The 17,188-nt window shown below is 54.3% G+C and overlaps 1 protein-coding gene across 2 annotated transcripts in view; it reads left to right on the forward strand.

Moving 5' to 3' along the window:
- MN1 (MN1 proto-oncogene, transcriptional regulator) overlaps nt 1-15,444 on the forward strand; it is a 49,591-nt gene extending 34,147 nt beyond the window's left edge. For both annotated transcript variants that reach the window (XM_043901470.1, XM_043901471.1), the window contains exon 3: nt 12,457-15,444. In XM_043901470.1, coding sequence (XP_043757405.1) covers nt 12,457-12,638 — 182 coding nt within the window. In that variant the 3' untranslated portion in view covers nt 12,639-15,444. The remainder of the gene's footprint in view (nt 1-12,456) is intronic.
- The last annotated feature ends 1,744 nt before the right edge of the window (nt 15,445-17,188 follow it).

A 17,188-nucleotide genomic window follows, 5' to 3' on the forward strand; every position in this document is an offset into this window, starting at 1 on the left:
GAGAGCCCAGCATGCAGGGAAAAGCAGGCTGGGGTTTGTTTTTAGCAGACACACCCTCTTCCCAGGAAGCCAAGACTGGACCTGCTGGAACCCCTGGAAGGTGGGCCTGCCGGACTAGGCCCCCCAGGAGCTTTGGTCCCTGTTGTTTGTGTGGGAATGAAGAATGATCAGCCAGCTTCTCCCAGGCCCTGACCAGCTTCTACCGCTCCAACCGCCTCCCTCTCCAGGCCAAGCAGATGCCACGGGGTGGCTGAAGGGATACAGACGCGGGTTCAGGTTCCAGCTCTCCACTGTCTAGCAGTGTGACCTCAGTCCTCACGGAGCTGTCGCGGCGGTAAAAGGGATCAGCCAGAGAGAAGGTCCCGGCCCAGCCCTGGGGTGGGCCAACCAGAGCCCTCAGGCCCTGCCCACCCAGCCTGTCACCGACCACTTCGCCCATCCCTCAGTCCTTCCCTGAGTCACGGCTGAGCTGAGAAGGGTCCTCGGGGGGCCGTGACTGCTGGGTGGCTGCCCATCACCTCTGGTCTGATGTGGGCCACCCACCTTTCCTCGGAAAGCCCACCTTTCTCCTCTCTCATTGTATTTGTGGATGCTCTTGAGAATGTCTTTCTCAAAAAAAGAAAGAAATCTTTTTTTTTGTTTTAGATTTTCTTTTTAAAAATTAGAGGGTAATTGCTTTACAGTCTTATGTTGGTTTCTGCCATACAACAAACCATGAATGGACCATGTATGAACATGTGTGAGTCAGCCATGAGCATACACATGTCCCCTCCCTCTTGAACGTCCCTCCCACCCCCCGCTGCATTCCATCTTTCTAGATTGTCACAGAGCACTGGGTTGAGCTCCCTGTGCTATACAGTGACTTCCCACAAGAATGTTTTGTTTTGTTTTGTTTTCTTTTTTACAACAACCCCTCTCCCCTACAAGCAACATTTTTACTGTGTCATTAATTTTTAAGTAGGAAGGCAGGTCAGTTTCTTCCATGGCCAGAGAAGGTAAACCGGGACCTTATGAATGGGGAGGACATTTCTGATTCCCCACACATCACCATGTGAGTTTTCGCAGATCAGCAGTGCTGTTGGCACACAAATACCTTTCTTGGGAGCATGCATTGAGCGCCTCCTGGGTAGCTGGCTGTTCCTTCTGACTTGTGTGAACCTGGACAAGTGATATCACCCCTCTAAGCCTTAGATTCAAGGGTTGGCAAACTTTCTCTGTAAAGGGCCTGATAGTAAATATTTTAGGTTTGTGGGTTATACAACCTCTTGTCACAGTGATTCAGCTCTGATACTGTAGCATGAAAACAGCTATAGACAAAATATAAACATTTGAGCATTATTATGTGCCAATAAAACTTTATTTATAAAGATAGACAGTGGGCCGGACTCACCCCAGGGGTTGTAATATGCTAACGCTGGCTGGTTCTTCATCTGTGAAATGGGCTGAGTAGCAGCTGCCCTCCAAGGTTCTGCTGAGGAAGGAGTGAGTTTAAAAGAACAAACACATGATAGGTGCTAACTGCTGCTGCTGCTAAGTCGCTTCAGTCATGTCCGACTCTGTGCGACCCCATAGGCGGTAGCCTACCAGGCTCCTCCGTCCCTGGGGTTCTCCAGGCAAGAACGCTGGAGTGGGTTGCCATTGCCTTCTCTAACCAGCTCTTGTCTATTAGTTAATTCTATCAGTTGTCCATCACCCAGCAGCACTGCCCAGCTGCTATAGGATCTCTTTTCACAGATGGGGAAACTGAGAAGCAGAGGGATCAGGTAACTTGCCCTCAACCCTTCTGCTCATCAGTGGATAACCCGGGGTGCAGTTCTGCCCCACTGTGCCTCAGTTTCCCCACCTGAGTCCTCGGGGAGGATTCAGCGATGTAAAAGCACAGGCACAGTGATCACATCCATTGTGCCGAGGGGATCCGGAAGCACAGAGAGGTGGAGTCTCATGCGGGGTCCACCTGAGGCATGGCAGGGTTGCGGTTAGGACCCGAGCTGGATTCCTTGGGGACTTGGGTTACAGGCGTCTGACTCAGAAGATGCCAGGGAGGAATGGCAGGTCCAGTTGGACCAGCGATCTCTGAGTATCGTTCTCATGGGTCTGCCATCTGATCCCTGCACTTGCTTAGAGTTGGGGAACAAGGGACCTCGTCTGCAAAGAGGGAAAGAGTTTCTTAGTCGGGTGTCCTGTGTCAGGGCTAGGATGGAGAAGGTGCAAGCCTCTTATTAATTCTGACAGATTCCCGAAGTTCCTCCCCTGTGTGGAAATCTTCCTCGGGTCTCCTTTGCAGGAACAAAGCCAGACTCCTCTCTCAGAGTCTCCAGTCCTCCACGACTGACTCCAGTTGAACTTTGCAGCCTCCTCTTCCTCTGTGTCCCCCAGGCCCTAAATCAGGGTGTCTGGGCTGACCTCTTACTCTTCTGAGGCCGTCATGGTGGGGTTGGAGCTCCCCTCTTGCTTCTCTTGAGGCAGAGCTTTATACTCACCCTCAAGCCCCCCTAGCATGTCCCCACTCTGCAAAGTCTTCCCGGGTCCTGACCCGTCACCCAGGGATCATCTCTGTTCTGCAGTTATGTGTTTTCCAGCTCATCTCCGGGGGCTCTCTGAGCCCAGCACCCAGCACTCAGCCGGGAACACGCATTTGCTTGTGATGTTTTAGCTCGTCATCATGTCATTATCACTGTCTCAAGGACTCCCTCTTACCAGCTGCCCCCGGCCTGGTTTGGGGAGATGGTCATGGTAACCAGATATTGAACATACCCTGGGTACCAGGCATTTCATCCCCTCTCTGCAAGGCAGCAATGGCCAGACTCAGTTTTTAGGTGAGGAAGACTTTTTAGGAGACTCGGGGAGACGAGGCAGCTGATTGTGGACCACACAGCCTGACACTGACAGGTTTGGCATTTGAACCTAAGCTTTTGTCTTCAAAGGGCATGACTGTCCCTTGACTGACCCCCAAGCAGAGCCCTTTTGTGGGACACAGCATCGCTATGGGAAGTTTCCTGGCCATGAAGGCCACTTGCTCTCCCGCCGACCCGACGCAGGAAGATCTCAGAGCTTCTCCGGTGGATGGATGACCAGGGCAGATGCCCCTAAGATCCTCCACCCAAAGCATCTGCGTTTCAGAAGCTTATTTTTTAAAATTGAGACCTGTCACTGAATCTGGTTTCTCTTCTCATGTGCTGACAGCATCGTGGTTCTAATTCTTTTAGAAACATGGATGTAGATTTGTCTTGTTTTCTAAAGATAATGGTTGAATGGCTTACCGCACACCGGGCAGAGTGGGGGAGCTCAGTGAGGTGTCGGCCCTCATGTTACGTTGTCCCTAGTGTACAGGCGGAACGCTGGGGCTCAGAGACGGACAGTGTCCTGCCCAGGGGCACACAGCACTGGGTCCAGTGTCATGGGGAGGGGGGTGAATTGTGGATGAGAAGGTTAGAAAACACAGTGGGAACGGCTGTGTTAGAGACAGGGCTGGAGTGAATCTCCAGTGTAATAATCATAGAGAAGAAGAAGTAAAGTCAAAGTAGCTCAGTCGTGTCCGACTCTTTGCAACCCCACAGACTTTACAGTCCGTGAAATTCTCCAGGCCAGAATATTGGAATGTGTAGCCTTTCCCTTCTCCAGGGGATCTTCCCAACCCAGGGATCAAACCCAGGTCTCCCGCATTGCAGGCAGATTCTTTACCAGCTGAGCCACAAGGGAATAATCATAGTAGAAGTACTAACAGCAGCTACTATTCCTTGGGCACCCTTGGTGCGTGGCAGTGTTTTAAGCACTCTGCTCGCATTATCACGGGACTCTCCCAACGGCCCTGTGAGAAGAATACTGTCTCCCGTCCCATACCAAGGATGAGGAAACTGAGGCAGGGAGAGGTGAACATCCCCGAAGCCAACCCTGAAGCCCAGCGCTCTGGATGCGCTATGCCCAAGCAGCCTTAGTGGGCCCCCGTGGACGCTGTCGGAAGGAAGGTGCAGGCTGAGGGGTGGGCTCAGCAGCCCCCAGCCTGTCACATCTCGGCAGCCGGCAGGCCGGGAGAGGCCCGGGGGGTGCACAGGGCTCCATCCGTCACAGGTCACTGGCCACGTGGCTGCAGGCGCCGGGAGGAGGAGCCTGGAGGAGATGCTCAGGCTGGGGAGAGGGCTCTGGGGCTCACCCACCGCCCTGGTGCCCCCTCCTCTGGGGCTGGGGAGGGTCCCCGGAATTCAGCCCCCCACCCCAGTCCCAGCCCACCCCTCCCCACAGCTCTCAGCAGCCTGGTCCCAGCGATGCCCTCTCTGCTTCGCCTCAGTGGAGCCCTCGGCCAGTTCTCAATCTAAATGACAGCTGCCCTCAGCCAAGTCAACTCCAATTAATTTCCGAAGGCTTCCAGGGGCCTGGCTGAGGCTCTCCCCAGACAGAGCCGCCCCAGCGGCTGGAGCGAGGCCCCTTCCTCACACTCGTGGGGCCTCCCGATTGTTGGTAGGGGGCCCTTCCTGCCTCCTCAGGAGCCCCCCCGCTGTGTGGGGCTGTGTCCTGCCTCCCTGCCCCCCAGTCTGAAGGGGCTGGTGTGGAAACGCTGGGTCAGCGTCCACGGAGAAGTTACTGAATGGGGGTCTCGGGTTTTGTCCTGGGCTGCTCTATCCCCGGGGGTCGTTCAGTCCATCTGTGTCTTGCAGGGTCCTCTCCTTGAAAGGGGAGCGCTGATCCGGGGAGAGAGAGAATGGGAGGGAGGGAGGGGGGGAGAGGAGACGAGGAAGAGGAGGGAGGGCGTGGACAAGAGAAAGAGAGACTGGGGGAGCGGGGTGGGAACGGGAGTGATGGGGACAGAGAGGGTGTCCCTGCCCCTTGGCTGGGGCGTCTTGCTTCCTCCTGTGACTTTGGCGTCAGACAGACCTGAGGGTGACCTTGGCTCTGCCGCAATCACACAATCAGCTGTGTGATTGTGAGCCAGTGACGTTCCCTCTCTGAGCCTCCGCTTCCTCCCCTGTAAAATGCCTCCTCTCCCCGAGTGTTGGGTTGGTCCAGCGAGACTGGCCCGAGGCCCAGTCCCGTAGGGAGCCTGAGGTCAGTGTATGTTAGTGTGTCTGAGTGTCCCTTGCTTTCAGAGGGCACCTACCTCACCCTCCTGCCTTCACTGAATGTAAAGTCTGACCATCCCAAAGGGATAGAAAGATCTGGGGGCTTGTGCATCTACTCATTTCAGTTCGGTTCAGTCACTCACTCTTTGCAACCCCACGGACTGCAGCATGGCAGGCCTCCCTGTCCATCGCCAACTCCCAGAGTTTACTCAAACTCATGTCCATTGAGTCAGTGATGCCATTCAACCATCTCATCCTTTGTCATCTCCTTCTCCTCCCGCCCTCAATCTTGCCCAGCATCAGGGTCTTTTCCAAAGAGCTGGGCGATGGGAATGTGAGTAATTCATTTAAATATTTCATGAATCTTTATCAGGTGCTCACTGTGTGCCAGCGCCCAGAGAGACCGTGGGGAGCCCTTTGGGTGTGTTGGCTCTCGGGGGACTCTGTCCAGGGCAGGCTTCTCTGAACTTTACTGGTGGGAATGTTACCCCTTCTATAGATGGGAAAGCGGAGGTTGGGGAAAGTGCCAGGGGCTGAGATGCAGACATCAGGTCATCTGATTCCCAAGCTTCCCCATGATGTTTTCCATCTTTGGTGACCTGTTGATAAGGGGCTGGGAAGTCGGGATTCCCTCTCTGCTGGGGGAGGTGTGATGCCACTTTGCTGTAGCCCATGGGGCAGTCGCTGGTGGCATCATTCCTGTTATTATGGCTGGTGGCAGGGGTGCCATCTGCAAGCGGGGGGAGTTGGGGACACATCACCATGAGGCTGACAAGCCAGGTCGATGGTAGGAGTCAGCAGAGGTGAGGAGCAGGGTTGGGGAGAGGGGGTGTTCAAGGCAAAAGAAACAGCAGGAGCAGAGGGGTGGAGGTGGGAAGGATCAGGCTTCTGTGAGAGGCTTTGTAGCTGAGAGATGAGGCTGGAGGCCCAAGAAGGCAGCAGGCGAAGTCATGGGACGCTGGAGGTTTTGTTTTAGGGGCACTGGGGAGCCATGGAAGGTTTCAGCAGGAGGGGAGGGGCTGTTCTGGTTGGCGTTCTAGAGTTTCTCACCTGGCTCTCGGGGAAGAGGGGCGTGTGTGTCAGTGTGGAAGCAGACAGAGCAGCAAGGTGGCCACTGCAGGCAGGTGTGGGGGCCTGGGCTGGGGTGGGGGCAGCAGGGCGGGAGGGAAGTGGATGGTGAAGTTTGGAGGCAGGCTCTTCCTCCCCTGGTGCTGGACTTTAAGCTTGGAGAAGACTGACGCCCAGCATTAGGCTGGGCGCAATGGCTTGGCCTTTCGGACTAGGAGCTAGGAGCGTCTGTGGGGGGACGTGGATGTGTCTAGGGGCCCTAAGGGACTCCCGGGCTTCAGGACAGAGGTGCTGAGAACGGGTGGCTCAGCGCCTCAGCCCTTGCCTTCCAGGCCTGCCGGCTCTGCTTCAAGGCCCAGAGGCCCAGTCCCTAGCTGAGTGGCAGCTGTCACAGACACCAGCATCTCCCCCCGCCCTGCACCCCGTCCCTTCCAGGTCCAAATAAAGGAAAAACCAAAATACATTTCCCTTTGTCGGAATCCGGCGAGGGTGAGCTGGTGAGCCGGGCGAGAGTCATTCGCTATTGTGTTCTGGGGCCCACACTGCTCCTTACATAAGCTTCAAGTTAAAAATACGCTCGGAATTCTAATTTGCCTCTCTGCCTGGGATTGTACCCTGGAGGGGCACCCCAACCCCCAGCCTCGGGCGGGCAGGGGGCGGGGCAGGCCCCTGGCCCCCGAGGAGACAAAGAAACTGCCCCACGGCACAGAGCCGGCGCTCGGCAGTACTAGCTCTGCCTGCCTCCAAAGCCCCGGGCTGTTCAACTGTCGTGAGTATTATAAAAATCCTAAGAGCAGCTAACCTTTTCTGAGGGCGCATCACGTGCTGAAGTCTTCACCCATGGGATTGCACTTTCTCCTCCAAGCCCATGAATAGTTTCCTGTTTTACAGCCCCTTGCTTAGGCCACACCCTGAATTAGCATCCGGGGGGCCTCTGACCCCGGTGCTACCTGGAGCCCACCCTTGACCCCCATAATCTGGCCTTCCTTCTGGGGAGGGGGTGCTGAAGAACAGGAGGTGACCAGTCAAAAGTCCCCTCTTTGAGGGTTCAAGAACAAAGTGGTGGCTGTGGGTACCGCCGAGGCAGCACTTAAGCTGCCCTGGGGGGCTTGGGGGGTTTGGTGGGAGGTGGGAGGCAGCTACCACCCCCCAGAATTCTGGATGCCTGAGCACATGGCTCACCCAGATTGGAGCCCAGTCCTGAGGATACTGAGTGCAGAGCAAAGCAGTGACAAGGCCTGCTTTGCTGACATTAAAAAAAGAAACACCCAGCCCCCTTCTGTGGGCGGCACCTCTGGAAGTGAAATTAACAACGAGACATCCCCAGGTAAAGTCAGGCGCATCTTTTCCCTTCTCCCTTTCGCCGCAGCCGCTGCCGGCCAGCCCAAGGGTCACCCAGCCATCCCCGTTAGCGTTCCGACCAGCCGTCCCAAGCCCTGCCGGTCCCTGCAGGGCCGGTCCACAACCGCACAGGGCAGTCCTCTTGGCGATGGCAGGAACCCTGTGTACTAAGCACTTTACATGGATCATTTCACTTAATCCTCATCCCTGCCTCCGTGACGGCCAGTCTGATTATTTCCCCCATTTCCTGGGACTGAGGTTCTGAGAGCTGAAAGGGGTGACGTGCCCGAAAGTCCCACTTTCCGCAGTCGGCAGGCCACGATGGTTGCGGAACCCACCGGAGGAGTGGAATTCCATCCATTATTCACGCGGTCACTTTCTGGGCACCGGCTCAAGGTTCTCTCCGTCTTCCCTTTGTGGAATTTACGGGATGGGGAAACGCTGAAGACAAAATCCGACGTGGCCTTGTGTTGGCGAGCCCGAAGCAGCTGGTATCTGGGTAGGGTGATACCAGGTCGGTGGCGTTTAGGGAGGGGTGGCTGAGAACGGGCCGGATGGTTCAGCCAGGGCTTGTGCACAGGGGGAAGGGGTGGGGAGAGCCTTCAGGGAGAGGAGAAGCGAGGCATCCCAGCTTCAGGCCCTGCCCTGCGCGTGCGGACTCAGATGGTACCTTCCGGCCATTAGGGTGCCTGTGTGCTCACTCGGTCATGTCTGACTTTGCAACCCCATGGACTCTATCTCACCAGCTCCTCTGTCCATGGGATTCTCCGGGCAAGAATACTGGAGTGGGTTGCCATTTCCTCCTCCAGGGGATCTTCCCTACCCGGGGATCTAACCCACGTCTCATGCATCTCCTGCATTGGCTAGGCAGATTCCTAACCACTGCACCACCTGGGAAGCCCGGCCAATTAGGGGGGTGACCTTAAAAACTGCCCCTCGGTCCTTCCTTGCTGGGCAGGCATGCCATCCTGTCCTATGAGCCGGAAGCCCCTCATCTCAGCCCCTGTGGCTGCCCAGGGCGAGGCACCGCGTGGTTATAATTTTGAGTCGATGCCACCCGTGCCTCAGGAACTGACCCCACAGGCAGGGTGTCAGCAGCTCTTCCCCTTTTATAAGAAAAAATTTTAGTAAGTCCTCCCCCATCCGTAATTTGATTTATTCACTTCGTTTTGTTTGTGCTGGGTCTTCGTTGCTGTGCGGGCTTTTTTCTCTAGCTGCAGCAAGCAGGGGGTACTTTCTAGTTGCGGTGCTCAGGCCTCTCGTGGTGGTGGCTTCTCTTGTGGAGCACAGATTGTCGGGCTCTCGGGCTTCAGCAGTCGCGGCTCCCAAGCTCTAGAGCACAGGCTCAGTAGTTGTGGCGCATGGGCTTAGTTGCTCCGCAGCGTGTGGGACCTTCCTGGACCAAGGGTCGAACCCGTGTCTCCTGAATTGGCAGGTGGATTCTTTACCGCTAAGCCTCCAGGGAAGCCCAGTTCTTTCTCTTGCATGGCCTCCTCCAGCAGCCTAGAGCCAGGCCCGTGGGAATCACCACCCACCCCCGCCTCCCCTAAATTATAGATGAGGAAGCTGAGGCCCTGCAGCAGGGGGCCAGTGGCCCAGATTGGAGGATCTGGGGTTCCATCTCAGCCTGCCCCTTCGAGGAATCCCGGGCTGAAAGGAGAGGGCGGGTCCCAGAGCTGGCGACCTAGCCTCAGGTGAGCCCTGGGCAGCTCCCTGTCCCTTGGGGCCTCAGTCTTCCCATCTGCCAAATGGGGCTGAAAGTCCCTTCACAGTCAGCGTGCCCGGGGCCCAGCTGAGCAGAACAGGCCAGACCCGTCCCTCCCCCACGCAGCCGACAGCCAACAAGGGAAAACAGGACAACACCCAGCGGTTCTGCGGTATCTGTTAGTGCCGGGCGCTGAGTAACCCCAGGGTCTCTCCCAACCCTGGGAGCTGGGTGAGGGGGGCAGCTTTTATCTCTGGGCCCTGGCGTGGGGGCTGGCCCATCTGCTGCCCCCGAGGAGGGGGGATGGAGGGCCCCTCCCCACCCCGGGCCGGGGCAGGCCCTGACTTGAGGCGGCTCCTGCAGGACTGATTTTATCGGCAGCCCAGGGGAGCCGCGGTCCGAGGGCGTGTTGGGTCCCCCCAGCTGGAATGGACCCGGCGGGAAGATGAGTTTGGTCATGCTTAGGTTGTCGAGAACTGAAGAGTCATATTCTCTGCTGGAAACGTTCCCCGTGGATACCAGACTCGCTCACTTGTCCCCAGCAGAGAGGCTGGGAGATCCGGTGTCCGTGCTCTGTGATGTCAGGCAAGCCCCTCACCCTCTCTGAGCCCCAGGTGCCCCCTCTCAAGTGGGCAGAAGGGTCCCCCTGCTGCTGGGCTTGCTGGGGGATGGAATTAGATAATACATGGATGTGTTCAGCTGTGTGCCTGCCACGCCCTCGTTAAATCCACCCCAAGGAAGAAGAGCAGCTGTCTCTGGTTTTGGCGCACTGCCTGCGTTTCAGTTGTCTGCGTCTTGGAAAGAGAGCATCTTTAGGAAACGTGGCCATTTGGAGCAATCTGGAACCAGCTGAGCAAACCCAGCTCCTGTGAGTGTCCTGGCCCTTCTGTGTCTGCCTTTCTGGTGCGTCAGCCGCAGAGCCAGGAAGCTGGGGGTCCGGAGCTGACGTCTGGGTCTTGTCTTTCTTTAGCTGTTGCAAGTTTTGGCAGGGGTCTCTGTTTCCTACCTGTAAAATGGGCACAAACGTTGCTGTGTTGGCTTCTTGGAATAATATGTGTGAAGTAAGGAACTCCTTTCAGAATTTCTCTCTCTCTGCCCGCCCTCTGATAGATGCTACTTCTTCCCCCAAATCCAGATCTTGCAATGCTCAGAACAAAATACCCACAACGGTGTTAAGCAGCAGGGTGTCACCGGAAGCAAGGCAAGCGTGGGCTCAAGAGCGGAGATGTGAGTGAGGGCTGTGCATCAGCGTGGCTGAAATCCAGGGCCTGCTCGGAGCAAGGGGACCCCGAATTTGGTGTCTCTAGCTTCCTGAGGTCACAGCATCCCAGCTCCACCACCTCTCACTGACTTTGAAATCTTAGTCTCAGCTTTCCCGCCCACAAAATGGGCAAAGACTCCCGTTTCATGGGCAGGAACACTCCCAGCTGGCCAGTCTGAAGGAGGGGACCAGGCTTGAAGGCTTCTAGATGGTTGCAAGGACTGCCTCCCCAACCCCAGACATGAATGACAGTCTCATAAGCCCTGCCTGGGGATGTGTCTGTGTGCCAGGACACCTGTGACAAGACCCTGAGGGAGACGGCATCACCCCCACTTTACCAGTGAATAGAACTGAGGGTCAGAGAGGGCAAAGTGTCAGACCCTGTGCACACAGCGCTTGGGCTGGGATTCAGGCTTCAGTCTCTGACTCCAAAGTGACTGGGCTCTGACGCTGTTTTCCCAGCCTTACTGTCAGATGCAGGAGGAGGAGGAGGAAGAAAGTGCCTTGTTCCCTGCTGGAATCTGCAGGCTCACCACCATGCCTGGCACATAGTAGGGTCCCAGTGAAGGCTTCGTAATCGAATGAAGGAAAGAAGAGGCACAGGAGAGAATCTTCCCTCCCAGCCTCAGCTCCTCCCAAGAACGCAGGTCCCCAAGCTGGATGTCTTTGGGGCTTCAGGGTGGGGACCCCAAACCCAGTTAGTCATGCCTGGCCTCGGCTGCCTGGGCCCGTCCCTCTGGGAGGGCTGTTCTCTGCAGGCTGTGGCTCAGCTCTCGGGGGAAGCCTCCCCCCCTCTACCGCCCCGGATCCCAGAGGGCGGGATGGGTGGGGTGACTCCTGCCTGGCGCAGGGCCCAGGCTGGGCCTCCATAGTGTGCTGAGGAGGATGGGCCGGTCGTGGAGTTCAGTATCTGGGTGTGCTCCCTCGGCTGGAGCTGGGCCCCCGCCCCCAATGCCAGCTCTTCTCACTTTTGCTGAGTCAGGAGTTCACTATCAGTCTGTCTTCAAACCCAACTCTGCTCCTTGCTGGCTGTGTGACCTTGGGCAGGTCACCTTGCCTCTCTGAGAGTCAGGCTCTGAAAATGAAACAATGAGAATAATCATGATTTAATAGGCCTCAGAACAGAACTATGGGTCACTGGGCAACAGTAAATTAGAAGTCCTCTGAAATGACTGCTGTCTTCCTTCCCTGCCCTAGGACTCCCAATTCCTGTTGTCTTCTAATATAATTTACAATAGGTGTGAATGGTTGTCAAATTTCTTTCCCCTCAAGGATGTCTAATCAAAGCATGACTATGGTCTGTGCTGTTTCTGGTGCTGTATGACTGAATGAGAAGGAAATTGAGGGGATTTTCATTGAGGGTGTAGGAGAGGAGTAGATTCCCTTACCTCTGTCACCGAAAGTCTTTTCATGCAGCAGCTGGGGATGGGCAAAGGCACTCATGTGGCTGGGGAGTCCACACTCTTAGTCTCTACTGCTCTGAGCAGTTTGGCACTTCATAAGGGGGTTCCCAGCACATAGCAGCCCCTTAGCAAATGTCTGTCCAGCGGATGACAAGAGAATGGGTTATATTCTAGACCTGGATGATCCTCCCCACTCTTATTTAATTCACTGCATCTGATGAACTCCTACATATCCCTCAACACCCAGTTGAGATATGCCTCCTCCAGGAAGCCTTCCCAACTTACTTCAGGAGCAGTTAATCTTTTGGGAACTCTAGTCCATCAGAGATGGGCAAACCCTGTGTTTATCCTGCCTAACTCTTCTATTTTCCAAGGTGGTGGGGGAAAATAGACCCAAGAGGGAGGGGTCTTCCCTTGGCTAAAGCGTGACAGCCCAAGTCAAAGGCAACAGCAGGAGGATTCGAACCAAGTGACTTTAGATCTCCTTAGACTATCTTTAGGCATGAAAAAAAAAAGGGCCTGGACTTGTCCTCTCTTCTCCTGCCTCTGCCTCTCTGTCCCCATCAGGGCCTCTTGCAGAGTCAAGCAAGCTGCTAACATTCTCTCTTCCTTCTTTCTCTGCAGCCCACGACCTTCCTGCGAACAAGGCCTTGGCGCCCCAGCCCGGCAGCCACTTGCAGTGCCTGTCTGTCCACTGCACAGACGACGTGGGTGATGCCAAGGCCCGAGCCTCTGTGCCCACCTGGCGGTCCCTGCACTCCGACATTTCCAACAGATTCGGGACATTCGTGGCCGCCCTGACTTGAAGTGACAAGAAATACCCCCTCCCCCACCAGGCCCTCCCCTCCCCACTTTCTCTTTCCTCTTCCCCCTTCACCTGACCCCACCCTACTGACCCCCACCATGTGAATTCGAAAGGGCCACTATTGCTGAGTGGGTGATTTTTTTTTTTTTCTAGGTTGGTACCTGCTTAGTGGCATATGGACCGGAAGGGGTTAATTTAAAGGGGAAAAAAAAAAAAAAAACCTCAAAAAATTTTTTTAAAAAAAGAAACTCGTCCGCCACGGTATGTTACCAGTGTTAACCCTTCTGCAGTTAGCAAACTTTTGCTGAAGCATTTTTTCCTGCTAGATAATTCCCATTTTCTTTTCTGTAATCTTGGCATACGTTTTTTTAGATGACCTCTTTCCTTGTTTTATTTTCGTGCTGCTGTATGTCCAAGTATTGTTATTTCATAATAAGACAAGAGTTGCTTTCCTTTTTAATTCTCTTTTAGTCTTGTACCTCCCCACTTCCTTTTTTTTTTCCTTTTGCTTTGTTCACTGCTTATTAAAATGGAAATCCTGGAGAATAGTAGTTCTGGAATATTGCCGGGTGAGAGTCAAATTGTCATCACAATATTATATATTGACACCCAACTGTCATCAGTGAGGCAGGAGCCAAACAATTAATGCCCCCCTTAGGTATTCCGCCTGAGATTTTGTTTTGTCTGTTCCCTAAGAAAATAGACATATATATTTTCGTTCCTACAAACACACGCTCAGCCTTCAGCTCCTTTCTCTCTTCTGCCGGGAGCTGCCTTTCACTGCGATGGAGGTGATGACGTGTCCAGCCTGCTTCTGTGGGAAGTAGTTGGAATATTCGACTGTGGTGTTTTCTCTCCTTTTCTGGGCCTCTGCACCAAACGCTCAGGCTCTGAATTTTCATGCTGTGCGGAGCATCCCTGATCCGCATGGGGATGATGGCAGGCTCCCGCCCTGCTCTGGGCCAGGTCTGCTGGGTTTCGGGTGTTGTTGGAGCTGAAGGGTCAGGTCTCAGCCTTGACCTTTCCCGACGTCTGTTGCCAACCAGGCACTGGGGCAAGAAGGAGTGGTTTCTGGGTTATCCCCCACTTCTCCCCTTTCTGGGCCGCCCCCCTTCCCGGGGAGGGACCAGCACTTTTTGGAGGAGCTCATTGAGTAAAGGAGCCCCTAGGCTCTCTCGGCCAAGCTCCCTTTCCTCCTTCCAGCCTGTGTGTCTTCTTTGGAGGAGTTTGCAGACTCCCGAGGGCTAGAGGGGAGAGAAAGGGACTGCAACTAGTGACTTTGATTCTTGGGCGTTTTTATTTTTTTTCAAACCCCGGCATCCCCCCTCCCGCTTTTGGTGTAATCTCAGCCTGCTGCAAAACCAGAGCCACATCCTGAGCATCTCCTGAAGGGATGACTCCTTTGAGCAGAGGTGAAGGAGCGGCTGGGTGAGCAGGGACCCAGCTGAGGCCTCTTACCTGGCGCTCCCAGAGCAGCGGTCAGCGGAGGCCTGGCGTGGGCAGGGGAGGCTTTCTTTGGGTGCTGCTGATGACCGCGAAGGGCTTGTGTGATTCACGGGGGTGGTGGGGGTGGCCCAGATTCCAGGGTGGGCCAGACAAGGAGTGGCTGATACCACGTCACCCAAATCCGTAAATCTTCTGCTCGATTTCAATTTCTGAGCATCTTACTAAATGCTCCATTTTGAGCCTCACGCCCCCTCCATCCTTCCTCCCGCCCCCCGCCCCAGGTCCCCAGAGTTTACAGACCCAGCTTTTTTTTTTTTTTTTTTTTAGCAAGTGACCTGAAGGCTTTGAGCTCACCATACAACACCCACATTGTTTATTTCAAAGAACTTTTTAGCAAAGGGAGAAGAGCATCCAGAAAAATCTGGCTCTTTCCACTTCCCCCTCCTCGTCTTTCCTCCTGCCGGCCCTTTTGGCTCGGGGTCAGAGTCTGGACCGTCCAGAGTTCCTGCATGGGCAGTTTGACCTGGGTTGACCCTGGCCCCTGCAGAAGGCAGGCAGAAGCAGGTGGTGTGGACTGATCAGAGAGAAGAAGGTGGGGGCTTACCCAGTCCCGGGTTCTGCCAGGAAAGGAGAAAAAGGGGGAGGGAATGTCCCCTCCTGCAATGGACTGCAGGAGGGCCAGCCATAGTCTGAGCAAAACTCCACGCCCCCTCTGATTCTGAAATGTACAGCTGTTTGAGAGCTTCACCCTTTTATTTCTTAAACAGGAATGATTTCTCCTTAATTGCTTAAGGCCGGGGAGCCAAGTGTCTTGACTTCTGTCTTTGACCTTCCCTGTGTTGAGGCCGTCAGCACACGGCCATCAGCTCGTGGTCCTGGCAACTTCGGAAACCCCTGAAGTTTTCAACTTTCTCGCTCCCCGCGACCCCAGAATGGAACAGCTTTAAAAATAGCCTTAAGCAAAAGGATGTTATTTCACTAGATTTGGTTTAATGGAAAGAATAAAAGCAAATTAAAAACACACCCAACCCATGAGACTCCACAAACACTGGTAATCGGTACTGCATAGCAAAACTCTTCGGGAAAGAATATGAAAACGTTATTGCACATGTAAAATATGGAAACTTAACTCTGCTGTGTGTTAGGCAATCCTGTAATCTTTTTTGACTCTTAAAAGAAATTCATTTCTGAAATGCTTGGTTGGAAGACTGTGACAATAGCTCATGAAATTGAGTGTTATTTTTTTCTTTCTTTTTTAAAAAAATATGTAAAGTGCAGTCTTCTGTATTCATGCATATTGTATATACCTGTATATGTTTTCCTGAGCAGCTAAATAACAATAAATATGACGTTAATGGTGACGGTGGTACATTTGTGGGCGGGGCTTGCATTATTTTTCCTCACCCCTCCCCTTTTACCTGTGTTAGTGACTCAGTTGTGTCCCACTCTTTTTGTAACCCCATGGACTGTAGCCTGCCAGGCTCCTCTGTCCATGGGATTCTCCAGGCAAGAATACTGGAATGGGTTGCCATTCTCTTCTCCAGGGGATCTTCCTGACTCAGGGATGAAACCCAGGTTTCCTGCATGGCAGGCAGATTCTTTACCGAGTCACTGGGGAAGCCCATGGGGGATGGGAATGTGGGTCTGGATGCTGTAGTGTGTGCGCGCGCGCGCATGCGCACATGTGTGCATTGATGCTGTTCTAAGTCGGGTCATCTCAGACTCTGTCTTTGTGGCGGGCGGGGGCAGCCGTCCTGTTCACGGTCGGGCATTCAGCGTCCTTGCTGGTCTCTCCCCGCTGAGTACCAGTAGCATCTCTCCTCCCCAACCCCTTGCGACAACTCCAGACGTCTCCAGGCTTTGCTCAATGTCCTGTGGAGGACCTGGCCCCCTGGAGCTGAGAGCCGCTGGTGCAGGAGGGAGGCAGGGGCACGGGGCCGTGCTGGGCAATGGTTATTCTTTCAGGGCCCAGCATTCGGATCCCAGTAAGCTTCATTAGCCTCTGGCAGGTTTTATAGGTGCTCAGCACCTCCATTTCCTCGTCTGTGAGATGAGCGCTCATGGAGTTGCTCTAGGAGACGGTTTGTGTGGACGCAGCACGTGGGAGGGCTCCATATACATAAACTGTTAGCGTCATGTCGATCAGCTCACGTTGCGGCTGCTGGCGTTTTGGAGGTGGGCGGTTCTGCATCGGGGGCTGCTTCCTTGGCAGCCCTGGGCCATGGACAAGTGGCTTACCCCACCTCCATTTTCTTGTCTGTGTGTATGTGTGGGTGTTAGCTGCTCAGGTGTGCCCAACTCTTGGCCAACCCACGGACTGCAGCCCTACTCCTCTGTCCGTGGGATTTTCCAGGCAAGATGCTGAAGTGGGTTGCCATTCTCTTCTCCAGGGGATCTTCCCAACCCAAGAATCGAACCCGGGTCTCCCACATTACAGGAAGATTCTTTACCATTTGAGCCACCAGGGAAGCCCTTTCTTATGTCTAAGATGGAGCAAATGAGGGGATTCCCTGGTGGCCTAGTGGTTAGGATTCTGCACTTTCACTGCCGTTGCCTGGGTTCAATCCCTGGTCTGGGAACAAAGATCTTGCAAGCTGCAAGGCACAGCCAAAATAAATAAATAAAAATTTAAATAATAAATAAAATGGAGTAAATCACATCTAGCTCGAAGGTTACCACGAGCACTAGCTCACAGGCCCTGTAAAGCTCTGGCTGTCCCATGGGCTTCCCTTTGGGCAGCAGGTTCACTCTGGTACCTACAGCCTCAGACTTGAGGTCATAGCAGACCCTTTGTCTCCAAAGGGGGAGATGTGGTGGGGAGGAGACAGACAAGACAAATAAATTGACAGGTACCAGTGAGGGGAATATGCCCAGTCACCCACTGTAGGACAAGGGATGAATGTCACTCCCAGGGATTCATGAACCCCACATTGGAGGCTTAGGGAAGGCTTCCTCCAACGGTCATGTCCAGGTAGGGTTTTGAAGGATGAACAGGAGTTCACCTTATTCATCCCAGCATACAACAGACCCTGATTTGGCAGAAATTTTGTTGTATTTTCTTCCCTTCAGTTTTTAAAGTTTTCTTATAGAGTTGACCCTTGGACA

This window comes from Cervus elaphus, chromosome 5 (genome assembly GCF_910594005.1).
Source record: "Cervus elaphus chromosome 5, mCerEla1.1, whole genome shotgun sequence".
Lineage (NCBI taxonomy): Eukaryota > Metazoa > Chordata > Mammalia > Artiodactyla > Cervidae > Cervus > Cervus elaphus.